This window comes from Doryrhamphus excisus, linkage group LG1 (genome assembly GCF_037039965.1).
Source record: "Doryrhamphus excisus strain RoL-2023G ecotype Guam linkage group LG1, RoL_Dexc_Guam_v1.1, whole genome shotgun sequence".
NCBI classification, from domain to species: Eukaryota; Metazoa; Chordata; class Actinopteri; order Syngnathiformes; family Syngnathidae; genus Doryrhamphus; species Doryrhamphus excisus.
The window spans coordinates 23627709-23650949 of record NC_136357.1 but is presented as its reverse complement, the minus strand read 5'-3'; the positions used below and the strand labels follow the sequence as shown (position 1 = coordinate 23650949).

Below are 23241 nucleotides of genomic sequence, written 5' to 3'. Positions count from 1 at the left end.
GGAATAACGGCCTTACACGGCGTCTTGGAGCACATCAGCTTGCAAAGTAGCGGGGCTGGAAACGTCTGTGGAGAAATGGGCAACTTCAGGAGGAGCATTAACATTGAAGTCAACACGTGACGTGATCATGCAGGTTCCCACTACCGCCAGTAGATGGCGCTACAGCACTAGCAGCATCATGCATGAAGACATGCTGCTAACTCCTGAGACGAAAGGGCCTGCAGAGGGCCTGCAGAGGGCCTGCAGGGTGATGGCATGCTAACAATGCAGTGTGACATGTCGGGACTCACCAGGGAAGATAAACTGCTGTCTATGCTGAAAGTAGCAGGCAGCTTTTGTTTCAAAAAAAGAATAGGACAGGCCAGCAAGCATGGCAGAGGGAAGGGAGAGAGGCTCTCGGTTAGAGGCGTTACTTGAAAGAAAAAAATGTGTAGAAGGCATCATCAGTATTATTTCCACAAACAGCAGGAGTAGATTATTTACGACAGAAGGAGAACAATCAGTAGACTCCATGCCAGCGTGCACGTGGACTTCCAATGTCACATGTTCCTGTGAGACCCACCTGGGAAGTTGAAGCGACTGTCCCGATGGCCTTTGGGTGAGGGGTTGGGCGGCGGCGTGGCGCTGGGGGGATTGCTCTGCTGGAAGGGTGCCGGCGAGGAGGGCGTGGACGAGGTCGTGGAGGACGGATTGCTGCTGGAGTCCAGCTGGTTCAGCACAGGGGGGTGATCCTGGGTGGCAGGCGACACTTGACTCAGCTAAGACGTCACACTCTCGTAACGGGAAAAAACAGTAACACACTAGCTATGTTTGTTTGTTAGCTAACGTTAGCCATCGCTGAAAGTCAAGCATGGCCTCACCAAGCATCAGAGACTGTTTGCACCGGCATGCACCGCAGTCCCCCAAGTGTGCAAGTTGCATTTATTTCTGAATATATTCCACTAAACTCAAGACCAGGAAAATATGAGTAATAATAGAATAGAACAGATGAGTATCAAATACATAGAAATCTAAGAATAAATGTAAAGACATTAAGAGTTATTTATGTACACAACAGCACACAAAACAGCCGGCAGAATGTGTGTCTGCTTAGGTGACTCAGCTACCTACCTGCCTAAAAACATACCTGGGAGGCTGAAGAGGAAAAATTAGTACAACAAGTCAGCGAGTCTGACAAGAAAGTCACTGGCAAGTTCAGCGAGTTCCCGATCACTGAGCGCATTAAAGGATTCATCCTTGCAATCCTACAGCGCCCTCTTGTGGAAATAATTGCTGATGCAACGCTTGTTAGACCCAAAAGCGTTGAACCAAAAGCGAGTCTTTCTCAGTGCGAGAAGGTGTAGATTTCACACCCAAGCAAAGAGACGTGGACCGGGTCAGACACGGAGGACATCTGTCCCACAGCGTTGTGAAGTTTCACACATCCAAACACTAAGAGTCTAGTCTGGCCCCTCAGCACCCCCTCCACGGGGGCAATACCAACTGCTGCTGCGGTTTACCTTTTTGGTAATGGCCTTGGGTAGCGTGCCAAACTGCGGTGCTTCGGGCGGCCGGTCTACCGGGTTGTTTATGTCGGACGGCACAGACTCCGTCCTGCGAATTTTGGCAACTGCAACAGAAGATAGAGACGTGATTGCCAGTGCGCTTCGCTCACCGACTGAACAGAAAAACTTACTTGGAAGAAAGGAGATCCTGCAGGACGGGGCTTCCTTGGTGCATTTGTTGTGGCACTTTAATCTGCAGGCAAATAAACCAGCGATGACTCAACCTCACCTCTACGGGTTTCCCTCATCAGTGTCGAAGCGCTCCACTCACCGACAATGTTTGCACTTTACCCCAAACATCATGTTCTTCTGGCACACCTGACATGTCTGAGACAGCCACGACTTGGTGGAGAACCTGCAATCACACAGATCGACTCTTCTTACTGCTATGTCCTTTAGATCACATGCACGGGTCTACATTAGATCGACTCTTCTTACAGCTATGTCTTTTAGATCACATGCACGGGTCTACATTAGATCGACTCTTCTTACAGCTATGTCCTTTAGATCACATGCACGGATCTACATTAGATTGACTCCTCTTACAGCTATGTCCTTTAGATAACATAATTTCTATTTAGATCACTCCTAATGGCATTACATGGGGCATTGATGGGGGGTTCAGATCAGGGATGTCGTCTATTGTCTATCATCTACTGTTTTCTACTGTTGCCTGCTTGTTAAGCCCCATGAGGCTTTTTTTTGTGATTAAGGGCTATATAAATAAACTTGACTTGACATACACAGATCTCCATTAGATTGACTCCTCTTACAGCTACGTCCTTTAGATCAGTGATTCTTAACCATAGGGCTGCAAAAAACTGAGTTTTGCAGCAGTGGGGCGCGAGGGCTGTAGGACTGTGTAGCAGGTTATCAACTGAATACACCGGAGCTAGGCCAGCCGCTATGCTACTGTACGTTATCCATGAAACGCTCAGTCCCAGTGCAGCTTCCGACCAGATGGTGGCGGTAATGCGCCAGTCGGTTGTTTAACAAGCTCAGGGAAGATTTTTTTATTAATAAGCCATTTTTTCTTGCTAGATTTATTCCATGAATTATTAACAACAGTTAAGATAGGTTTGATAATCTTTGTGATGATCACATTTTCTCATGTCATGTCCATGAGGGCAAACAGCTCACCTGTGAGTGACAGCCAGGCCAATGTCCCGCCTCACTGCCTGGGGAGAGCTACGGCGCACGGGTAGGTGATCTGGGTTGAGAAAGTACTTTCATGATTACTACATGATGATTACTTCCAGGTGGGAAGTGTGATTCCATGAAGACATGGGCATAGAAATACTATAGTACAAGTATTGTGTTGTGTTGTAGTAAGAATAAGAAAAAAAGAGGGAATGGGAATGGGAGTGGCCATGAAAATGAAGTAAATCCATCTCCATTGCCACATGCCAACCTACCAATTGCATCATCTCACGATGTGCATGACCAACCAATCCAGTTCTAGATTATTGACATAACAAAAGACAGTGTTGCAGTTTAGATTGGATGCTTTTCTGCCTTGGAGACTGGATGTGTCTGGAAGTCATGTGCAAGAATGATGAGGATCGCCGTGTGGCTTATTTTACACAGCAGTGTTGTTTCGTGGGACATCTGACACCCTTTACACACTCGCACACCCTGCTGATGACACCAATTACGTCTAGCTTGGACGTTAGCCACTGGCTAACTAAATACACACAATGAAGTTTTACTGTTAAAATACTGTACAGATATTTTCTACTCGGTAGGGTGCATCATGTCATGTATTCTTTGGGAACATTCATACAGACATTTATTCCACAGCGTATGAATACTTTGGCTTTACTTTGTCTCCTTGTTAATGTATACGAAATACATGTGTTGATGTCTCACATAACTGTGGATGATGGGAACATTGAGGTGTACTTTCCTTGAAGTCTTATTGGCCGGATGAGAGAGGTATACAGTACATGGATGTACAGTGTGTGTATACATACAGGATACTGCGTGTGACTCACTCTTAATGATGCTATGCTCTTCCAACAGGGTTGGTGTGCCCGGGAGGTTGTAAGGCGTGGTGGTTGCAGCCGGGGGGACCCCAGGGGTCCGTAGGGGTAAAAGTGGGTAGCGAGAATGCATGTCATCATGCCCATTCCCATTGACTTGCATATTCAGGAGCACTTTATTCTTTTTGACACATCTGAAAGCAGGGACAGCAAGGTTGAAACATTTGTCACGTGACCCCCACCAATCCTGGAAAACTAAGGTGACGCTTCATCTACTGGACACTGAACAAAGGAAATGTTTAATTTACCAGATATATGTCCAGATCAGTCAATCAGTTATGATCCTTGGTAGCCATCATAAACAATCCATGTCACTATCCCACTAATTGCTGGCTGGGAGTTTTACATTGCAACAAAAGAAGCCAAGCACCTTGGGTGGCGAGGTCATGGACTATAGAGACAGAGCTTGCACATCACAGTGTTGGAGCAGCTTACATAAGCAGGACTAGAGACAGGACTGGCACGGGACAGTCAGGATACATCCTGGCAGCCAAGGACACGCCTCTACACAAGGAAGCACCCTTGTGTGCGTGCTGGCATGTCAACATAATACTTTTATGTTGACATGTGTGGGACATCTGACACCCCCTTCACACTCTCACACCCTCCTGATGGGGTCGGTGGGCTTTGGACTTCTCCAAAGATACACAGACACGATGCAGTGGATAGACATGCTGCTTGTCGGTGTATGTGCTGCCCATACGCACGTACATTCACACACATGCACGCCCCCATACACACACTGTATGTTCATATACACGCCCCCATACACTGTACATACACCAGCCCATACACCCCCCATACACACACATAGATCCCCATACACATACACACGACCCATACACACACATAAACCCCCCCATACACTGTACATACACAACCCCATACACACACATACATTCACCCCCATACACATACACACCTCCATACACACACATACACCCCCCATACACATACACACATACACCCCCCATACACACACATAGACCCCGTCATACACATACACACCTACACCCCACCCATATACATACACCCCCTCATACACACACACACACAGACTGCCAATGTGTGCGTGTGCGCGTGCATGTGCGCCTTGCCACCTCTGAGCATTAGTCGGAGGAAATACTTCCTGTTTGGACATGAGTCATAATCTCTGGGAATCTGATGGGATTAGCCCCGGTCAAACGTTGAGAGTAAGGCGTGTGTGCACGGCAGAGAGAAGGTAAGCGGAGTGAAGGGCAGAGTGGCATGCAAACAGGACAGATGCTTGCGTCAAATCGAAGGAGGTGGGGAAGACAAGCGACCTGACCCAGGCGGACTGCCGCCCTCTACTGCTGGGTTTGCTTATTTCTGATGAGTCTCTGCTGTGTACGACTTTCATCAGTTCACATCATTCAAGACAAGCTTGACCTTTCTTCTCTTTTCCAATGTGCGTCCCTAAAGGACATCGTCAGCTGACCACCTACTTGTTGCTGAGCGGGTCTTCGATGCGGTTCCCCAGCTGCGACTCGTGGCTCTTGCTGCGTGTGAGGGTGATGTTCGGGAGCAGATGCAGCACTTTTCGGGAGGGAGGGGGAGGGGTGCAGGGAGGCTTCAGGCGGTGCCGGCGCCTTGAGGGAGGCGTGAGAGGCGGGGTGCAGGTGTGTCCGTGGAGCCGGGCTGAGCGAGCCAAGGACATGGGAAATGGATCCGTGAGGGGGCTGTCGCCGTGGAAGTGTGGCATCTGCCCCTCAGGTGTGGGCACTGCTGACACAGAACCCGAGCGGGGATGAGGGAAGGTAGCGCAGGGTGTGGAAGGCGTGGAATGGATAGTGGATGGGCGGGCCAGAGGTGAGGGACTGTGCGGCCGCAGGGGATTGCCCAGGCTGGAGAGCTGGTCCACAGTAAGCAGAGAACCACTGTCCCTCCTGGTGGGCTCCGACAACCAAGCGGTGCGGTCTTCCTTCAGGTCTTCACCTAAATCACAGATGGGGGAGTGAAGCGGACGTTTCCAGTCGGTGGAACTACATGGAAGCGCCACGTACCTGATTCAGCAGCACTCTTTAGGCAGGAGAGGGCAGCATTTAGTCGGGCGCACTCTTCTGAAGTGAATCCCAGCCTCTGCATGGTGTCCCTCAACTGAGCACCTGCCATCTGCAGTAAGGCGTCCAGGCAGAACTTTGCTTCCACTGCCTGCACAAGACCAGAGTCAAGGCAAAGGATTTCAATAGATAGTCAGCTGTGACTTCTACACTATATCGAAATAGGCCGAAATAGGCGAAATATGGACCAAACCTGGTAAAGGGTCTTTCAATGTGACAGCCCTTTTCCACCTCCAAGGCACTCCAAGCACTTTGACACTGTTAGCACATTAACTGCACCTACTTATGATGGCGCAGGATCAGGAGCTACTGCAACCTGCAACCTTCAGGTTGGGAGACGACCAGTCTACCTGTCACCTGAGCCACGCCACACCCAATATATTTCCCAATATATTTACAGTATGTTGGATATTGATCCATCATACATGCTGACATTACTTTCTACAAATTCTTGTGCCATTAAACTTGATTCTCAGTTTATTCATTTATTTAGCCTGCACCTTTGATCCTGTAGGTGGACTACTTTATTTAGCACTCATCCTTCTTCCGTCAGGCTCCAGTGTAATGAGTGCTCATTTCATCATGATGAAGATCCCGCTCTGTAAAGAGGAAGACATGGAGGATGCCTGGATCTCCACTGCCGTGTGCGGCGGGACACTAATTACGTGTATCTTGGCGCCACTGACCCTAAACACACGTATGCTAGTCACTGGATTTCAGTCGCGTGTCAATTAAAAACTGAAGCTTGGCTGTTAGATATGCTTCCACATGCCGGCATGCGACCAGCCGTCCCGTCTGAAACGGAAAGTGTTTGTACTGTGTCTACAGCTTGTGTAGCTTGAGTTTGTGTCATGACCCCCTCCCTGTGTACAGTGTGGAAGTAGAGTGGTATGTGTGATCAAGCTGGAAATGACACTAAGAGATGCTGATGCAACCTTCCTAAAACGGACACTTCGGGGTTGCTGTCACAGTAACAGACGGCTGAGATGACAGGATACCATCGTTTATGAAGCAAAGGAAATGAGAGCAAGCCCAGTGAGCTTAGGATGTTGTGTTTGGACAAGGGAAGTGCGTAATTGCTTATCAGTCAGGTCAAAGCCTCCGACGGGTCAAAGAGTGATCAGTAAGCAAGGCCAAACTCCTCCACTCCTGTGTACCGTGGAAGCAAAACACAGAAAGAATGACGGATGAGTCCAAGTAAGGCAGCGGTTCCCTTCAGACATTTGACCTGAAGCCATCTACCTCCTTCTTTACTTCTACCTTCCCACCTACCATCTACCCTGCCCAGGTCTTTAAATTCCGGATGCCCTTCCTGACGAATGGCTATGATGCTTACTCGTGCAGATTCGAACCTGAGGCGATTTGTGGATATATTCGATATATGGATATTCAAACTAAATATGAGGATATGAGTTTTGGTCCCTATTGCCAAGCCATGTGACAGATGATACAGCCACGTGATTGATCTTATTGATGATGTGCCCATCACATCTCACCTCACAGTATAGACAAGTAGACAGTAAAGACAGTAAATATAGTATAATAGTCCATCTGTACATCCTGGGTCAAAGTTACGTGGTGCCTTCAAGGACCAGCCAACAAGGTGGGACAGGTTTCAACAAACAACATCCATCCATCCATCCATTTTCTATACCGCTTATCCTCACGAGGGTCAATAACATGCCAAAATGGTTCTAAAATTTGATGTAGTTATTTAGAAATATGTATATTTTTAAAGCCTTCTTTTAATCTTTGTGCCTGAAAGTTTCCTGCAGTTTCCAGAATGAGACTTTTAAACAATTGGCTTCTTTATGGTAGCAAGACTCACGTCAACATCAGTAAATGGAACCACTGAATTATATTGCATGGTTTTAGCATAGGATTTGGAGCATAGGATTCGATACTATATTTGATCATTTTAACAACAAGCGGCTGCATTAGTTTCAGAGGCTAACATGAGCTTAGAAAAAAAGACTTATTCATGAAAACATCTTACTAATATCAATGAGTCATATTTACGACTGAAAAGTTCCACCTGCAGCCACTACAGAGTATTTACAAACAGACAAAACCATTAAAAACAGGGGGGGGGTTGACTACCAACTGAAGAAGAAATAATCAAAACATGCGTCATGTTACGAGACTTAATACACAGGACTAAACTACAGGGCCCACGACCAACTGGACTGGAGACATGAAGCAGTGCAACATCCACGTCTCCTCCAGGGAGAACCTTGCTGAGGACCGGTCTCCCTGGCGCTTAACTGTGAAATCTGGCGTAAAGGTGGCTGAGGATGCGAGAAATGCAGCTTTGGCTGAGGAGAGAAGAAGGCGGAAGCAGAGAGCGCCCCAGACACAACAACCGTCAAAAACTGTCAACAATCGTCAGCGAGAAATTGCAAGAGGGACTGCCACTCGAGGGTGGGACTGTTCAGCCACCCCCGCCGTTGCCGCCGACCTCCTTAATATGCTGTAGTAGCCTTGGTAATGGTGGACATTAACTCTCCACACAGAGATTTGGGAATCTTTGGAGTGCATGGTTTTTCTCCAGGTACTCCGGTTTCATCCCCCATTCCAAAAACATGTTAGCTTGATTGGCCACACCAAATTGTCCATAGGTATGAATGTGGGTGGGAATGGTTGTTTGTCTATATGTGCCCTGGGATTGGCTGGCCACCAGTCCAGGGTGTACCCCGCCTCTCGCCCGAAGACAGCTGGGATAGGCTCCAGCATACCCGCGACCCTTTTAGGATAAGCAGTATAAAATGAATGAATGACTCCATTGGGGCTCCATTTTCACCAATATTGATTAATCTGTGGTATGTGATAATAGGCCCGATTAATCTGCCGCCCGATATATCGGTGGGGTTCTAGTTTTAATGGTACACTGTATGAAATGTCCTTTCATCATTCCGTGGCCTTGCATCTACAGTATATATAGTACATAGAGCAGCAATACCTGACATGCAGGTTGTTCTATATAGAAAATAGTGCATGCTTTCATGGTAGCTGGGAAGGTTTGTCAAGGTTTGGACAGCCTTGTGTATGAAAGGCAGGAGAAACATCCTCGGCCAATATGTTCATCATGTTCCAGTGAGGTCAGAGCACCGAAGCAAACATCCAGTAGCTGACAGTTTGCAGCTGCACAGGAAGGAAAGCGGGTGGCGGGAGAACATTTAGCAGTCAAATATGAGGAATCAATCATGTTGAACTGGTCAAGTTGCCAGAGAGGGAAGTGAAAATGAAAGACGTATGGCTTTCAGGGATGCCCTGCGAAAAACACTGAGATGCCATGGAAGGCTAAGGAGGAATGGTCACAAAGCTACTGGAAATATTTGCTGTGGACAGGTCGGACTGGGTATGAAAACACCTGATTCATAGCTGTGGGAAAGACCCCACTTGGCAATGACGACAGATGTATCATTGCTGGGTGAATGGAAACCATGCTGAGCTATGAGCTAGCATTTCATGCTTTTTATATGTGTGTATTGTTCCTGTTCAAACTGCAATAGAGTCATGATATGATATTATTGTTACAACTACATAGCCCATACATATAGGAACATGACTATATACTATATACTACTGTTGCTGTCTATAACTAATACCACTCCATGTCATGATGCCCTAGTAAGTACTAAACACTAGTATGTCAGATTCCTGCTGTGATTCCCCTGCCATCGAGCTGCCGGTTGGTCTGACTTACCTGGATAAGTTCTGGTCGAAGGTTGATGGTGCGAAGCCAGTCTGGTAAATGCGGGTAGCTGTCCAGGGTCTCGGGTCTCTCCGTCTCCGGCACTTTGAGCTTGCACTGCAGCTGTTTACAGATGTACTTCACCAACTTCACCTGCAGAGAGCGATAGAGGACGTGCGTCATAATACGGCCATACAGTCATACCGTACATTGTACAGCCAATCCCTTCCAGACTTTTTCTCAGTGTATTTATCGAGTGTACTTGAGCGCCTCTGCTGGTTGCAGCCGGGTGGTGCACCCAGGATTCCTAACAATGACTCTAATGTTGGTTCTTCCCCAGCAGTTTCCGATGCAGCGTGCCCATCGGATGGTGACATGCTGACATGGAAACTGCCAATGCATCCCAGAGCCATGTTCCATGGAAGACGGCAGTATTGGTTTGCAGCGGGGCGCCGGAGTATTGTGTGTCTCATATCGCGCGGTCTATCTTGCATGGGTCTGTTACAGCGGGCGGCACCTTGGACGTGCCGTGCAACACCATCTACCTTCCACCTGCCAAACTTCTCCAGCGCCTGAACAACAGGGAGGAGCGTGTGTCTTTCTCTGCTGATTCAAAGATGGTGCTGCGGGAAGACGGCCTTGGGATGAGGAGAATAAAAAGTGACTGCCGCCTTTGCTCCGGTGGAGGTCAGACAGAAGGGAACAACATGATGTCTGATATCAAAACGGAGACGTATACAGCCCTTCCTCACGACGTCACTGTTCCATTATCGCTCCCTCGCTATATGGCATTCTATGAAAAGATCCTGTTTGCTGGTGGACATACTGTACAAGTCATGTGGTATTGTGGTACTAGGTGGCAGTAGCTCAGAGTATGCTAACACTGCATCAAGTCAGCCACGCCATGTGAACAAAGGTTTTATTTATTGGTTCCTGTACCCGGAGAAAACCCACACATGCACGGGGAGAACATGCAAACTCCACACAGAGATGGCTGAGCGGGAAATCGAACCCAGGTCTCCTAGCTGTTTGGCCCGTGGGCTAACCACTAACCTGATTAGAGCCCTGTAAACATGACCTAACACCCCTACAGTCACCTCTACACGCCTATTAGCCAATACAGTCGACATAGCAAGGACAGGAAGTGAGGACGGGGTCATTCAGATCATTTTCGACCTGCAATAAAAGCCTGTTGATCAAGTCTGGTGCTTGTGTGTCTGAGCCAACATCATGACTGACAACTCATGACCAATGTAGAGTACTACATATCACAACACCGTGTATAAATATATATATCATTTAACCATGTTTATGCTTCATTTGGGCAAAAACTATGTGGTTATGATTTGTTGAAATATGTGTTTCCTACTAGCAGCTGGCCACAGCATGAAGGTCTGAAAGGCCATGATTCCTTCGTTCATTCATTCATTTTCTACCACTTATCCTCACGAGGGTCGCGGGGGTGCTGGAGCCTATCCCAGCTGTCTTTGGGGGAGAGGCGGGGTCCACCCTGGACTGGTGGCCAGCCAATCACAGGGCACAGATAGAGGCCATGATTCATGAATGGATATATGTTGGACAAAGTGTGGTGAGGGATGACTATGATCATTTTCTCATTTAACAGCATGAGCAGGTGTCCGAGTTAGCTCCCATCATTCCACATGGCTTCACACAGAGTGGAAGAGCATTAGCATAGCTGCATGTCTGACTCTTCAGGTCCAAAGATCTTCTTCTCAGGGTGGAAGGAGACACAGGGAGCTTCTTCCTACTTCCTCCATGCCAGCTACCGATGTTGGCAGGCATGTGGATGGAACACAAGGTCCAGAGGTAGCATGGTCTGTACTCCACATGGCTAATGAGCTGGCCTTCTGTTTGAGCCTCACTGTGCTCCACTGCGGCCCTGTGACGTCAGGTTACCTAGCAACGCCTCTTCTGAGTCGTCAGCAACATTTCAGTGGGATTTTCCCATGCATGTGAAACACAGAGCTCTAACAAAAACAAAACACCGCATGTAAATGTCATGGTGCATCTTTCCACAGCAGCAAAACAAGGGGGGCATTGTCACTGGTGTCTTTCAGCCAGCCTTTGACTTCTTTAAGAGCAAGCTAAGTCCCTCATCCAGGTCAGCGGGATGCTACGTAGCTTGGAAGCAGGGCCATGGCAACAAACCAAGACAGGAACAGGCTTCTTTCATATTATTTTTGGTGCAGGGTGGAGAAAGCCGCAACAGACGTGGGTGGTGCTGACCGCCGGGAGAGAAATGGCGTCAGAGACCACCTGTCAGCTAAACGACCAGGAGGAGACGAGTGACAGCCGTGGTGTCGACCTGGTACGGGCACCATCATTCTCCTAGCAGTTATGGCACATCAACAACACTGTCCTCAATGCTATTTTGAAAGCAGGTTTCATGAATTGTATTTCCACAACATGATGATGCAAGTACACTGTATCAAAAGACAGAAAACCTCAGCTTCTCATCCAACTCTAATTGGCGTGGCCGGGGCTTTAGAGTGAAATCAATTCATCACACACAAAAACAGTAAAGACAAAGCACTCCAATAAGAAGCATGAGTGATGTTATAGACCTGGCCACCCACCCAACCATCCATCCATTCATCCATCCACCACCCACCCAACGATCCATCCATCTACCACACATCCATCCACCCACCCACCCACCCAACCCAACCATCCAACCCAACCATCCATCCATACATCCATCCACCCATCCATCACATATCCACCATCCATCTATCCACCATCCATAAATCAACTCATAATCCATCCATCATACATTCATCCATCCACCCACCCACCCAACCATCCATCCATCACACATCCATACATCCATCCATCTATCTATACATCCTTCCATCCACCCACCCAACCATCCATCCATACATCATCCATCCATCCACCCATCTATACATCCACCATCCATCCATCCATACATCCACCATCGATCCACCCTGCTTATCCTGATTCGGGTTGCAGACGTTTTAGATATAAATGATAGTAAATAATACCGAACCTTTACTAGTATATATAATGTCTTCATAATGTTGTGAATGTTGTGCCATAGGACCCCCTCCCCCATAAGAGCCAACCCATCCTGGGTGGCTGCAGGTAGAAAGAATGCCGCCTGCATGCGTCCATCCTCTAGTTCTACTCTCCAGGCTGCACCACGCTCAAACTGCAGGTCAAAACAGAAAGACACGGGTCAGTGTTGCTGCAATCTCCTCTGTTGTGCTTCCTCTGAACTCACGTGAGCGCCACATTCTCTATTGTCTTCTTCTCAGCCGCGCACACACACACACACACACACACACACAGCAGCAGCTGTCACGTCATGAGCAGCAGCACCGCCGATTGGCCGGGACTCTCCCCTCCCCTTTCCTCTTGCACGTCACTTGATGTTCTTATTTAACAAGCAAGCCTGAAAATGCGTAGGAAGGGAAGATATCTAAATATAGATGCAGCCAAAACAGCTCACGCTGCACACAGCAAACTCTGTGAAAACACAGAGACGCCACGCCGCCCCATGATGGCTGCCACAACAAGAAGAGTACAAAGACAAAGACACGCTGGCCCATTTACTGTCACAGATGAGCAAAGCTTTGAAATCCCACGCTGACAAACATATCACAAGCCGGAGTAAAAGAAGTCACTTGTACCGTGCCTTTCCACCTCCAGGGGGCGCTAGCACATCCACCCGCTGATCTCCTACAGCATTAGCAGCAACTGGGCCTGGCCGTCTTGCCCAAGAATACTTCCACATGATCACCAGGATTCAACCTGCAACCTTCGGGTTGGGAGACGGCCACTTGAGCCGTGCCGCCCCCTCCGTCGGTGTCTGGTGCTCGTCGGGGGCCAGACTGAGTGGGATTAGCAAGCGTAGCGTGGAGTAGCGTTTAGCTCTCCGTGTGGAGAGCCTGCTATCATCATCCTCTCACTGGAGAGGCCCAACAACACTTCATGTGGAATAACAAAGTGGAATAACAAATCAGCGTGTCAAGTCCGCTGGAGCCGCTCTTCATGACGCTGCAGGACGATGCTAGAACAACCACTTCCACCCCACCGTCCTCACTCAGTACTGATGGGCTGAGCTGGTGCCTTCTCAGCTGGACGCAGGGAATGGAGACATAGACCATTTGGAATGGATGCAATTGTTGAAAGGAAAATATTCCATTCCTAAGGTGAACCATATCGGTTTAGCCAATGGTAGAGACTTTCACTTTATGGATGAAACCAGTACACACACCGGTACAGTACTACAGTACACACACACAAGTACAGTATAGCACAGCAACACAAACATACAGTACAGCAGTACAGTCAGAAGACTAGAGTAGTAGATAGAGCAAGAAGACTAGAGTAGTAGAAACAGAGTAGATCAAGCGCCAAAGAAAAGGTGGATAAAGTAAGGAGTACTTTGGAGGTACCAGGTCCAGGTTTTAGCAGGTACTGCTGAGCCGTGTCATGCGTGTAGGAGTGTTAAAGAAGTGGCCAGACGTGGTGATGAAACGGTGCCGGTAAAGACCAAGGAAGTCAGACTGCTGACAGCTCTGCTTCGTCATTGCAACGCTGCAATCGATCCATAGCAGGACCACGCATTCATAAGACACACCCCTCAAAATGGTACGATCCATAGCAGGACCACGCATTCATAAGACACACCCCTCAAAGTGGTACGATCCATAGCAGGACCACGCATTCATAAGACACACCCCTCAAAGTGTACGATCCATAGCAGGGCCACGCATTCATAAGACACAACCCTCAAAGTGGTACGATCCAAAACAGGATGTCATCATTGATGGCCTTACAAAACCATCCAGGGTGCACAAGTACTCCGAAAAGGTGTACTTGAGATGATGGAAGGTGGAAAGCAACTTGTGCCAGCATATGTCACATGTACTGTATATAGGTTCCATGTACTGTATGTACTGTATATCGGTTCCATGTACTGTATGTACACGTATATATGGGTTCCATGTACTGTATATACACAGGTATGTACTTCCATGTACTGTGTGTACATGTGTATAGACTGTATGTACACGTGTATGTACTGTATGTCGGTTCCATGTACTGTATGCACACGTGTGTATGTACTGTACATAGGTTCCATGTACTGTATGTACATATGTATGTACTGTATGTACACATGTGTAGCTTCCATGTACTGTGTGTACGTGTGTATGGACTCTATGTACTGTATGTAGGTTCCATATACTGTATGTACTGTACATACATGGATATATAATGTATATACCCATGTGTGTACTGTATATAGCTTCCATGTACTGTGTGTACATGTGCATGTAGTATTGTATGTAGCTTCTCGGAGTTAGGCGATATTTTTGATATAGCGGTATCGATTCTTCCAACGATAGGAAAAGGAAAATGCCTTCCACCGGTAGAAATGATAAAGCCGAGTTGATGGCTGTGCTCCGTGGTGGATACACAAGACGAATCAAACGTTGGTGTGGGGAAGTATTTACTTGGCAGACCTCCCGACCTAAACAGGTTTTCCAATGTCCCATGAAGATGTGCAGATTCTGAGTGAAACAAATACCAGAAGCACGATTATTTTGAACGCAGCTCGTCTTAGATGGAAATAGACATTCTTCACACACGGAACACACTTCTGTGACCGTCCTTCAAATTAAGAGCGCTGTCTGCCCCATGTCTGCGTAAACAAAACAAGAGTGTAATAAAAATATCGTACAGTTGGTTGGAGATTTAGTAGCAATGTGTGCAGAGGCTGTCATCCATTTGAACAGTTAGCCAGATTGTTACCAAGAAATACATGTGCTTTACCATTTGAGACAAGTCTATTTCATCATATGGCTTAGGGTTTGTAGCTTTTTATAAGACTCTGATAAATGTACCTTTTATATCATTTTATATCGTTTTATATGGTCATATCGTGATACTTCCCAAAAATATGGTGATACATGCATGTTAAGGCCATATCGCCAATGCCTAGTAGCTTCCATGTACTGTATGTACACGTGTATGTACTGTATATAGCTTCCATGTACCGTGTGTACACGTGCTGCTGGTGCACTAGCATGCTAACCTCTAGATCTCAGCGCTTTAGCCTGTTTCTTTCAGGTGGAAACGTCACAAATGAGATGTACGTATATATATTTGTCAGTATGACCACTAGTAGTCACCAAAGCAGTCACCAAATCCCACCCCCGCCTCAGTGTAGAGTCAGCCCCGGTTAGCATCATACTTTCAGCTGCCGTCAGGTTGAGTTTGTGCATGATGTCCCAGATGTGAAGGTACAATGAACAGAAAAATGTCCATGCTGGTTCAGACGCTTCCATTAAATGGTGGTCGCTGACATTGTTTTTTTACACTGAAATGTGCGCGACACTGAAAATCTGAAAAATTTTGGTGACGTGTCTGCGCTGTGCGGCTGTCAGCCATTTTACCATTATGCAGGATGCGCTTCGCCTGCGCCCAGAATAGACCGGGTCGGATATGGCAAGCTTTGTCTGCACCTTTGGTAGGCTGTTTTGTCACAAAATTGTCACTGCGCCAAGCTGACAATGTGGACTCCTCCCCTGGTGCGCCGCCACGCCCATCTCGACGCCATCCAGTCTCGTCAAATGACCGAATTAGCTGCGCACAGTGGTGCACTGGACCAAATGACCACTGCGTGGGCTGCGCCTCGCACTACCACCCCGCGTCACGGAATTAGAGAACCTAGTATCATGATGTCCTGTGATGGAGGAGAAGCAGGAATAGCAAAAAAGAAGAAGAAATACCTCCACGTTACAGCGGAGAGTCAGCATCTAGGAGGAGGACATTAATACGGATTTCAAAATGAAACCAATATCGTTAACCAGAGCTGCGAGGGTGAGGATCCACCTGCTGTGGCCCAGCAAGGTGCACTGTATTCGGGCGCACGCTCTGAACAGCCGCCGTGACGCCACGGAGGTCTCTGGCAAACCTTCTGCACGTTTCAAACGCAGCAGCACAACAAGCCCCAATCATGGCAAATCTGAGAGGGTGAAAGTTAGTTTCCAAGTGAGTTCAGGGAAAGTTCCCGTCGGCCGTTAACATCACAGACAGGAGCACAAAACAGCACTTGGTTTGCTACTACATTGCAGCGATATACAAAGTACATGACTGCCATGTGTACCACAGCATGACTTGTCGGCCAGATGGTCCATCCCTGAGCAGCGCTGCAGGAAGAGACTTTGAGGCAACCAAAAGAAAAGCAGAGAAGCGGCCGTGGCACTGTTGTGTAGGCTCCATCCTACTGTAGGCCATCTACAGGACTCAGGAAGTACTCCATCATATCACATCTGCTCCCAGGACCACGTGTACACCTGCTGACTCCAGGCAGGACGTCATCATGGCCTTTTGGGCCAGGACCATGTGCACTGTGCACGCCAGAATATCAAAGTATTATGAAATATTCCTGTTAAGTCAGAAAACATACCAACACACACATGGATAATTCATAGCCAATCAGCAGCATTCCGTGCAATTAACCAACCATCAGCCAAAAATAAAAACATCCATCATCCACATGGCAACACGACACAGAATGTCCTCCTCCTTCTCCTCCTCCTCAGCATCATCAGGAGCAGCAGCATTGCTCCTCACATCATCATGCTCCACTTTCCATGATATGATTCCTCCATTCATCTGGCACATGACAATATGGATAAATAACCAAGCACAGCGTGGAAACCAACCCTGTAGACGCTTCACAGGAGACACCATGAAGACCACGTGCACACGCACGGACAGCATGAAGATGACGTGCACGGACACCATGAAGACGATGTGCACACGCATGGACACCAGGAACATGACGTGCACACGCATGGTCACCATGAAGACGCCGCGCACGGACACCATGAAGATAATGTGCATGTGCATGGACACCATGAAGATGACCTGCACACGCACGGACACCAGGAAGACCACGTGCACACGCATGGACACCATGAAGATGACGTGCACATTCCTGAGCGAGACTAGTGTGGATGGGAAACTCTGACAATGGCTTTATTCCATCTCAGTGTCCATCCATGTGAAGAAAGCCAGAGGATGTAGTCCAGTATATACTCCTGTCTGAGCTTCCCAGAGGGCATGACGGAGTAATGACATACACTTGAACGCCTCGTGTGTCTTTTGGGACACCTGATGTGTGTGTGTTCATGACGATTCATACTGTAAACAATGATGTTTGTGTGTAACATCAGCTGCATCCCTTCACTAATGTATGCTGCAGATCCCAGCTGGGATGCAGAACGTCTTGGAGAACGTCGGTTTGACACGTCCTGTAGAAGACGTATTGGAGGACCCTGGCAATGCAGCATGTGTACTATTGGATTTTCTACAGTTAGGGGTCGACAGATGTGCAATAGGTTGCTTAAGACCCCAGTCAAGGTCAGCTAGAGATGCGACTTGAAACAGTAGCAGTGGAGAGGAACAATGCAGGCGCATGCATTCATCCATCCATCCATGCATGCATCCATCCCTCCATCGATCCATGCATCCATCCCTCCATCGATCCATGCATGCATCCATCCCTCCATCATTCATGCATGCATCCATCCATCCATCACTCCATCCCTCTATCGATCCATGCATCCATCCAGGCATGCATCCATCCCTCCATCCATCCATCCCTACATGCATCCATACCTTCCTCCATCCATCCATACCTCCATCCACCCCTCCCTCCACCCCTGCATCCATCATCCATCCACCCCTCCCTCCATGCGTCCATCCATCCACCCCTGCATCCATCCATCCTTCCACGCATCCACCCCTCCATCCATACATCCATCCACCCCTCCCTCCATGGGTACAGAGGCCCTGCCTAAAGCGATGGTAGGTCATCTTCATGTAGACTGAAACACAAGAACGTGTCTTTGTTAGCTAGCGGGGTGGGCCTCTCGGCTCCAACGCCACACGCACACGCAGCACGTGCACGTCTCCAAATAAATGCAATCAGGTCGGAGGAATGGTGCTACGAAGCAAACGAGGAGAAAAATCATGGATGTGGGAAAGAGGAGGAATGCTGCACCTCTCAGGGGGTGGTGCACATAAACAAAGACGACGGGGGGGGGGGGGGGGTCTCTCCAGAACGCCTATAAGCCCTGGACGTCATGACTCCGCAGTTTGACAAGACACACGACGGCTGGCTCGGCCTGTTTTTGTCACATGAGCAACATTTACCTCCAGTGTGCGGATTTCCTGCTGCGTGAGGTCGTTGGACGCGGCGCATTTGGTCCTGAGCCCCTGCAGGCTGGAGATGGAGATATCTATCATGTTCTGGATCAGTTCGCACTGGTGGAGCGCGGCCATGGCTAAGTCTCCTCCATCGCCGCCGTCCCTCTCCGGCTTCTCGCCACTCTCGACCATGTTCCCGCCGCTAGTCGTCACACTATCCATTCCTCGGCATTTGGGCTCGGCTGGGGGGGCTGCAGAGGAAAGGTTAGTGGCTGAAATCCGACATATGCAGCAGCCCCGGCGACCTATTGTGGAAGGGAGCACCTGACCGCGCCGATGTCCCCCCAGCTTCCACCCCGGAGGCTGCCCAACTAAAAATAATAACAATAATAGACTTCTTTTCTTAATCCAAGGGGAGGCTCGACGCAACAATATTGTGGAAAAGTCCCTCGACGTGACGATGAGGTCCGCCGTTGTCCTCTTCCCTCACAACAGACAGCTCTCTGCTAGCGGCTTTCACCGTCTGTCAGCTGTTGGGAACATCATGGGGCGCAATGCACGCTGGGAAATGGAGTCCACCCGGGGCTCGCCTCTCCCCTACGCCTATGACAGAAGGGGGAGGTCGCTTCTTTCTTGTGGCCCCTCCTCGGCGGGTCGATGCAAACATTTATATCAACTTGGATCGCTACTAACTTCATGACAACTCGAGTTTAAAAAATATATATTTCTGTGATGTCGTCCATGTTTATATAAGTACAGTGTCAGTGTTGTCATGTTGGCCCGTGTGTGATACTGTCACTGTATCGTCCTAGAAGTCACCGCAGACAACCATTCCTTACCAGGACCTACTCTAACCCCCATTCTGGAAAAGGAATCATGATGAAATCACAATATCATGAAATCACAATATCATGAAATCATGATATCAGACAATGTGGCTCTTGCAAAAGAATATGAAATAAGTGAGGTCAGGATAGGGCTGCATGGTGGTTAGTGCGCAGGCCTCACAGCTAGGAGACCCGAGTTCAATTCCACCCTCGCCCATCTCTGTGTGGAGTTTGCATGTTCTCCCCGTGCATGCGTGGGATTTCTCCAGGTACTCCGGTTTCCTCCCACATTCCAAAAACATGTTAGCTTGATTGGCCACTCCAAATTGTCCATAGGTATGAATGTGGGTGGGAATGGTTGTTTGTCTATATGTGCCCTGTGATCGGCTGGCTACCAGTCCAGGGTGGATCCCGCATCTCACCCAAGTCAGCTGGGATAGGCTCCAGCAGCAGGATAAGGTGAGGATAAGCGGCATGGAAAATGGATGGATTACCACATTAGCATTGGCACATTAGCATGAGCATAGTGTTGAAATGTGAAGGGTGGGGGTTCAGCGGCTTGAGTTGCTTTGTGGTCCGGCTGACGTGGATGGGAGGAGCCAGTGGACATACGAGGTGGGTTGTACTGTAGTTGAAGAACATTGTGCTTAGCTATGAAGCTAGCATGACACATGTTGCCCCCCCACCACCACCTACCCAAACTGGGAGACCATCCAGCAAAAGTTTAGAAACACGATAGCAATTCCAACCTCAACGTGAAGTCCTCACCTTTCTTCCCGTCTAGTGAGTGGGAGGCCACAATAAGATCCCGGCACACGAGGGTGTGATGTTCCTTCTCAGAACATAGGCTGATTACACAATACAACGTCAGCGCCTCTCATGGACTCTTCCTTCTCCTTCTCTCCATCTGCCATCCTCTCCTTTCCTCACTGCAACCCACAACACGACTAGAATGGTGAATAATAGCATGCTTGCATACACCATAAATCGTGCTAGAATTGCTGTAAACATACACGTGTAAGTAAAGGTGTTCTGCATGTATGTGTACACGAGTGTAAGTAACGGTGTACAGGGTGTATGTGTACACGAGTGCAAGTAACGGTGTACTGGGTGTATGTGTACATGAGTGTAAGTAACAGTGTACTGGGTATACTATATATATATATAGATGCGTGTAAGTAACAGTGTACTGGGTGTAGGTGTACACGAGTGTAAGTAATGGTGTACTGGGTGTAGGTGTACACGAGTGTAAGTAACAGTGTAATGGGTATATATATATATATATATAAATGAGTATAAGTAACGGTGTACTGGAAGTATGTGTACACAAATGTAAGTAACAGTGTACTGGGTATATATATGTATAGATGAGTGTAAGTAACGATGTACTGGGTGTAGGTGTACACAAGTGTAAGTAATGGTGTACTGGATGTGTGTGTGTACACAAGTGTAAGTAATGGTGTACTGGGTGTATGTGTAGACGAGTGTAAGTAATGGTGTACTGGGTGTATGTATAGATGAGTGTAAGTAACGGTGTACTGGGTGTAGTATGTATAGATGAGTGTAAGTAACAATGTACTGGGTGTATGTGTAGACGAGTGTAAGTAACGGTGTACTGGGTGTATTTATAGATGAGTGTAAGTAACAATGTACTGGGTGTATGTGTAGACGAGTGTAAGTAACGGTGTACTGGGTGTATTTATAGATGAGTGTAAGTAACAATGTACTGGGTGTATGTATAGACGAGTGTAAGTAACGGTGTACTGGGTGTATGTATAGACGAGTGTAAGTAACGGTGTACTGAGTGTATGTATAGATGAGTGTAAGTAACAATGTACTGGGTGTATGTATAGACGAGTGTAAGTAACGGTGTACTGGGTGTATGTGTAGACGAGTGTAAGTAACGGTGTACTTGGTGTAGTATGTATAGATGAGTGTAAGTAACAGTGTACTGGGTGTATTTATAGATGAGTGTAAGTAACAATGTACTGGGTGTATGTGTAGACGAGTGTAAGTAACGGTGTACTGGGTGTATTTATAGATGAGTGTAAGTAACAATGTACTGGGTGTATGTGTAGACGAGTGTAAGTAACGGTGTACTGGGTGTATTTATAGATGAGTGTAAGTAACAATGTACTGGGTGTATGTATAGACGAGTGTAAGTAACGGTGTACTGGGTGTATGTATAGACGAGTGTAAGTAACGGTGTACTGAGTGTATGTATAGATGAGTGTAAGTAACAATGTACTGCGTGTATGTATAGACGAGTGTAAGTAACGGTGTACTGGGTGTATGTGTAGACGAGTGTAAGTAACGGTGTACTGAGTGTATGTATAGATGAGTGTAAGTAATGGTGTACTGGATGTATGTATAGATGAGTGTAAGTAACGGTGTACTGGGTTTATGTGTACATGAGTGTAAGTAACGGTGTACTGGGTGTATGCGGTGTAGCAGCTTGAGGCCAAGCGATCCAACCAAGAAGAAACGGTGCATTCAAAGAGCAGGGACCGTGTTCTTCTTATGAAACGGAGCTAGAAGGAGGTGGTGGTGTACCAGCAGCACAGACGTGATGGTGTCCAGCCAGCAGCACTGTGCCTTTTTCAGTGTTGCTATGACACGGAACAAGTTAGCACAGTAAAGAGAAACAATAAAGTATTCTTGTAGCCATCAGTTGTCGGCCATGCATTTGGTACCTCAGCCTTCAGTGGAGTTCAAAAAGAAACGTCTAAACTACAGCGTCATCTGGAGCCCTCAGTCTGAAAGACAATAAGTACATAAATAGGAGATGCTAACTAGTTAGCAGGGTAGCTTGGCCGTCTGTTATGTCTCTGCAGTGATCCTGCGGCCTGCATAATGTGATGTAAACAAAGAACAATGGGGCGTAAAGGTGACTATAGGGGTGTTACTTCATGTCTACAGACCTCTAATGATGTCAATACTGGTATATCGGAAGTCATAACAGATTTCTATGCTCTAACCACCACCCCATTACCATATTTAGTCATTATTGTTATTATATAATTATTGCGTATTATTGTGCGTGGCTTTTCTCCGGGTACTCCCCTTCCCTCCCCCATTCCAAAAACATGTTAGCTTCATTGGCCACTCCAAATTGTCGATAGGTATGAATGTGAGTGTGAATGGTTGTTTGTCTATTTGTGCCCTGGGATTGGCTGGCCACCAGTCCAGGGTGGAGCCCGCCTCTTGCCCAAAGACAGCTGGGATAGGCTCCAGCATACCCCCATCCTTGTGAGGATAAGCGGTATAGAAAATGGATGGATGGATGAATATTGAATCCTATTTCACGAAAATTCACCAATTGGGGTTGTGCCCGGAATCAATGAGCCGTCATAAGCCACAACATCTAAATCTGATAATGTCATCTAATATATGTTATTAATTGGACATACTTTGTCCGTCTTCCATTACATATATTATTTTCCCATCAATTATATTTCTTTGTTATGTGTGTTATGCACATATATTTTTCTATTGATACGTTATATGTGAATAAACTTTAAGAGATAAAAAGATGGTAATAGAGTGAATACATAACTAGTCATATGTCAAGTCAAAGAAACTGTACACACTAGAAGCAGAACGATGCATGTGTATTTTGGGAGCTTCACTTTATGTTGTCGGTGTGCAGTTTAAGTTTAATATTCTATTTCACAGACACTTACACTTTTACCCGGTGTTGGTGTAGAAGACAACAGTTATTGTCCACTTCATCGCTAGTTGAAACGTTACAACGATGGGGACGTCGCGGTTCACTACCCACTCCCACACACCACACCGGAAGCTTACCAGCCGGTCTGAGTCGACGAGAGCTGTGTTTGCGCA

The 23241-nt window shown here is 47.4% G+C and overlaps 1 protein-coding gene across 5 annotated transcripts in view; it reads right to left on the bottom strand.

The window, feature by feature from the left end:
• The window catches only part of ksr1a (kinase suppressor of ras 1a), a 29537-nt gene that overhangs the window by 5605 nt on the left and 691 nt on the right, over positions 1-23241 (bottom strand). Inside the window, exons 2-16 of one of the 5 annotated variants that reach the window (XM_078792274.1) lie at positions 22092-22154; positions 21952-22007; positions 20167-20327; positions 18578-19174; positions 9374-9514; positions 5611-5758; positions 5053-5542; positions 3539-3720; positions 2685-2754; positions 1816-1899; positions 1676-1737; positions 1500-1609; positions 563-731; positions 291-332; positions 17-65 (exon numbers count right to left, since the gene is read on the bottom strand). In XM_078792274.1, coding sequence (XP_078648400.1) covers positions 17-65; positions 291-332; positions 563-731; positions 1500-1609; positions 1676-1737; positions 1816-1899; positions 2685-2754; positions 3539-3720; positions 5053-5542; positions 5611-5758; positions 9374-9514; positions 18578-18793 — 1763 coding nt within the window. In that variant the 5' untranslated portion in view covers positions 18794-19174; positions 20167-20327; positions 21952-22007; positions 22092-22154. Of the gene's footprint in view, positions 1-16; positions 66-290; positions 333-562; positions 732-1499; positions 1610-1675; positions 1738-1815; positions 1900-2684; positions 2755-3538; positions 3721-5052; positions 5543-5610; positions 5759-9373; positions 9515-18577; positions 19175-20166; positions 20475-21951; positions 22008-22091; positions 22155-23241 lie in introns of those variants that run through there. The other 4 variants (XM_078792275.1, XM_078792283.1, XM_078792278.1 and 1 more) reach the window with 4 other exon arrangements.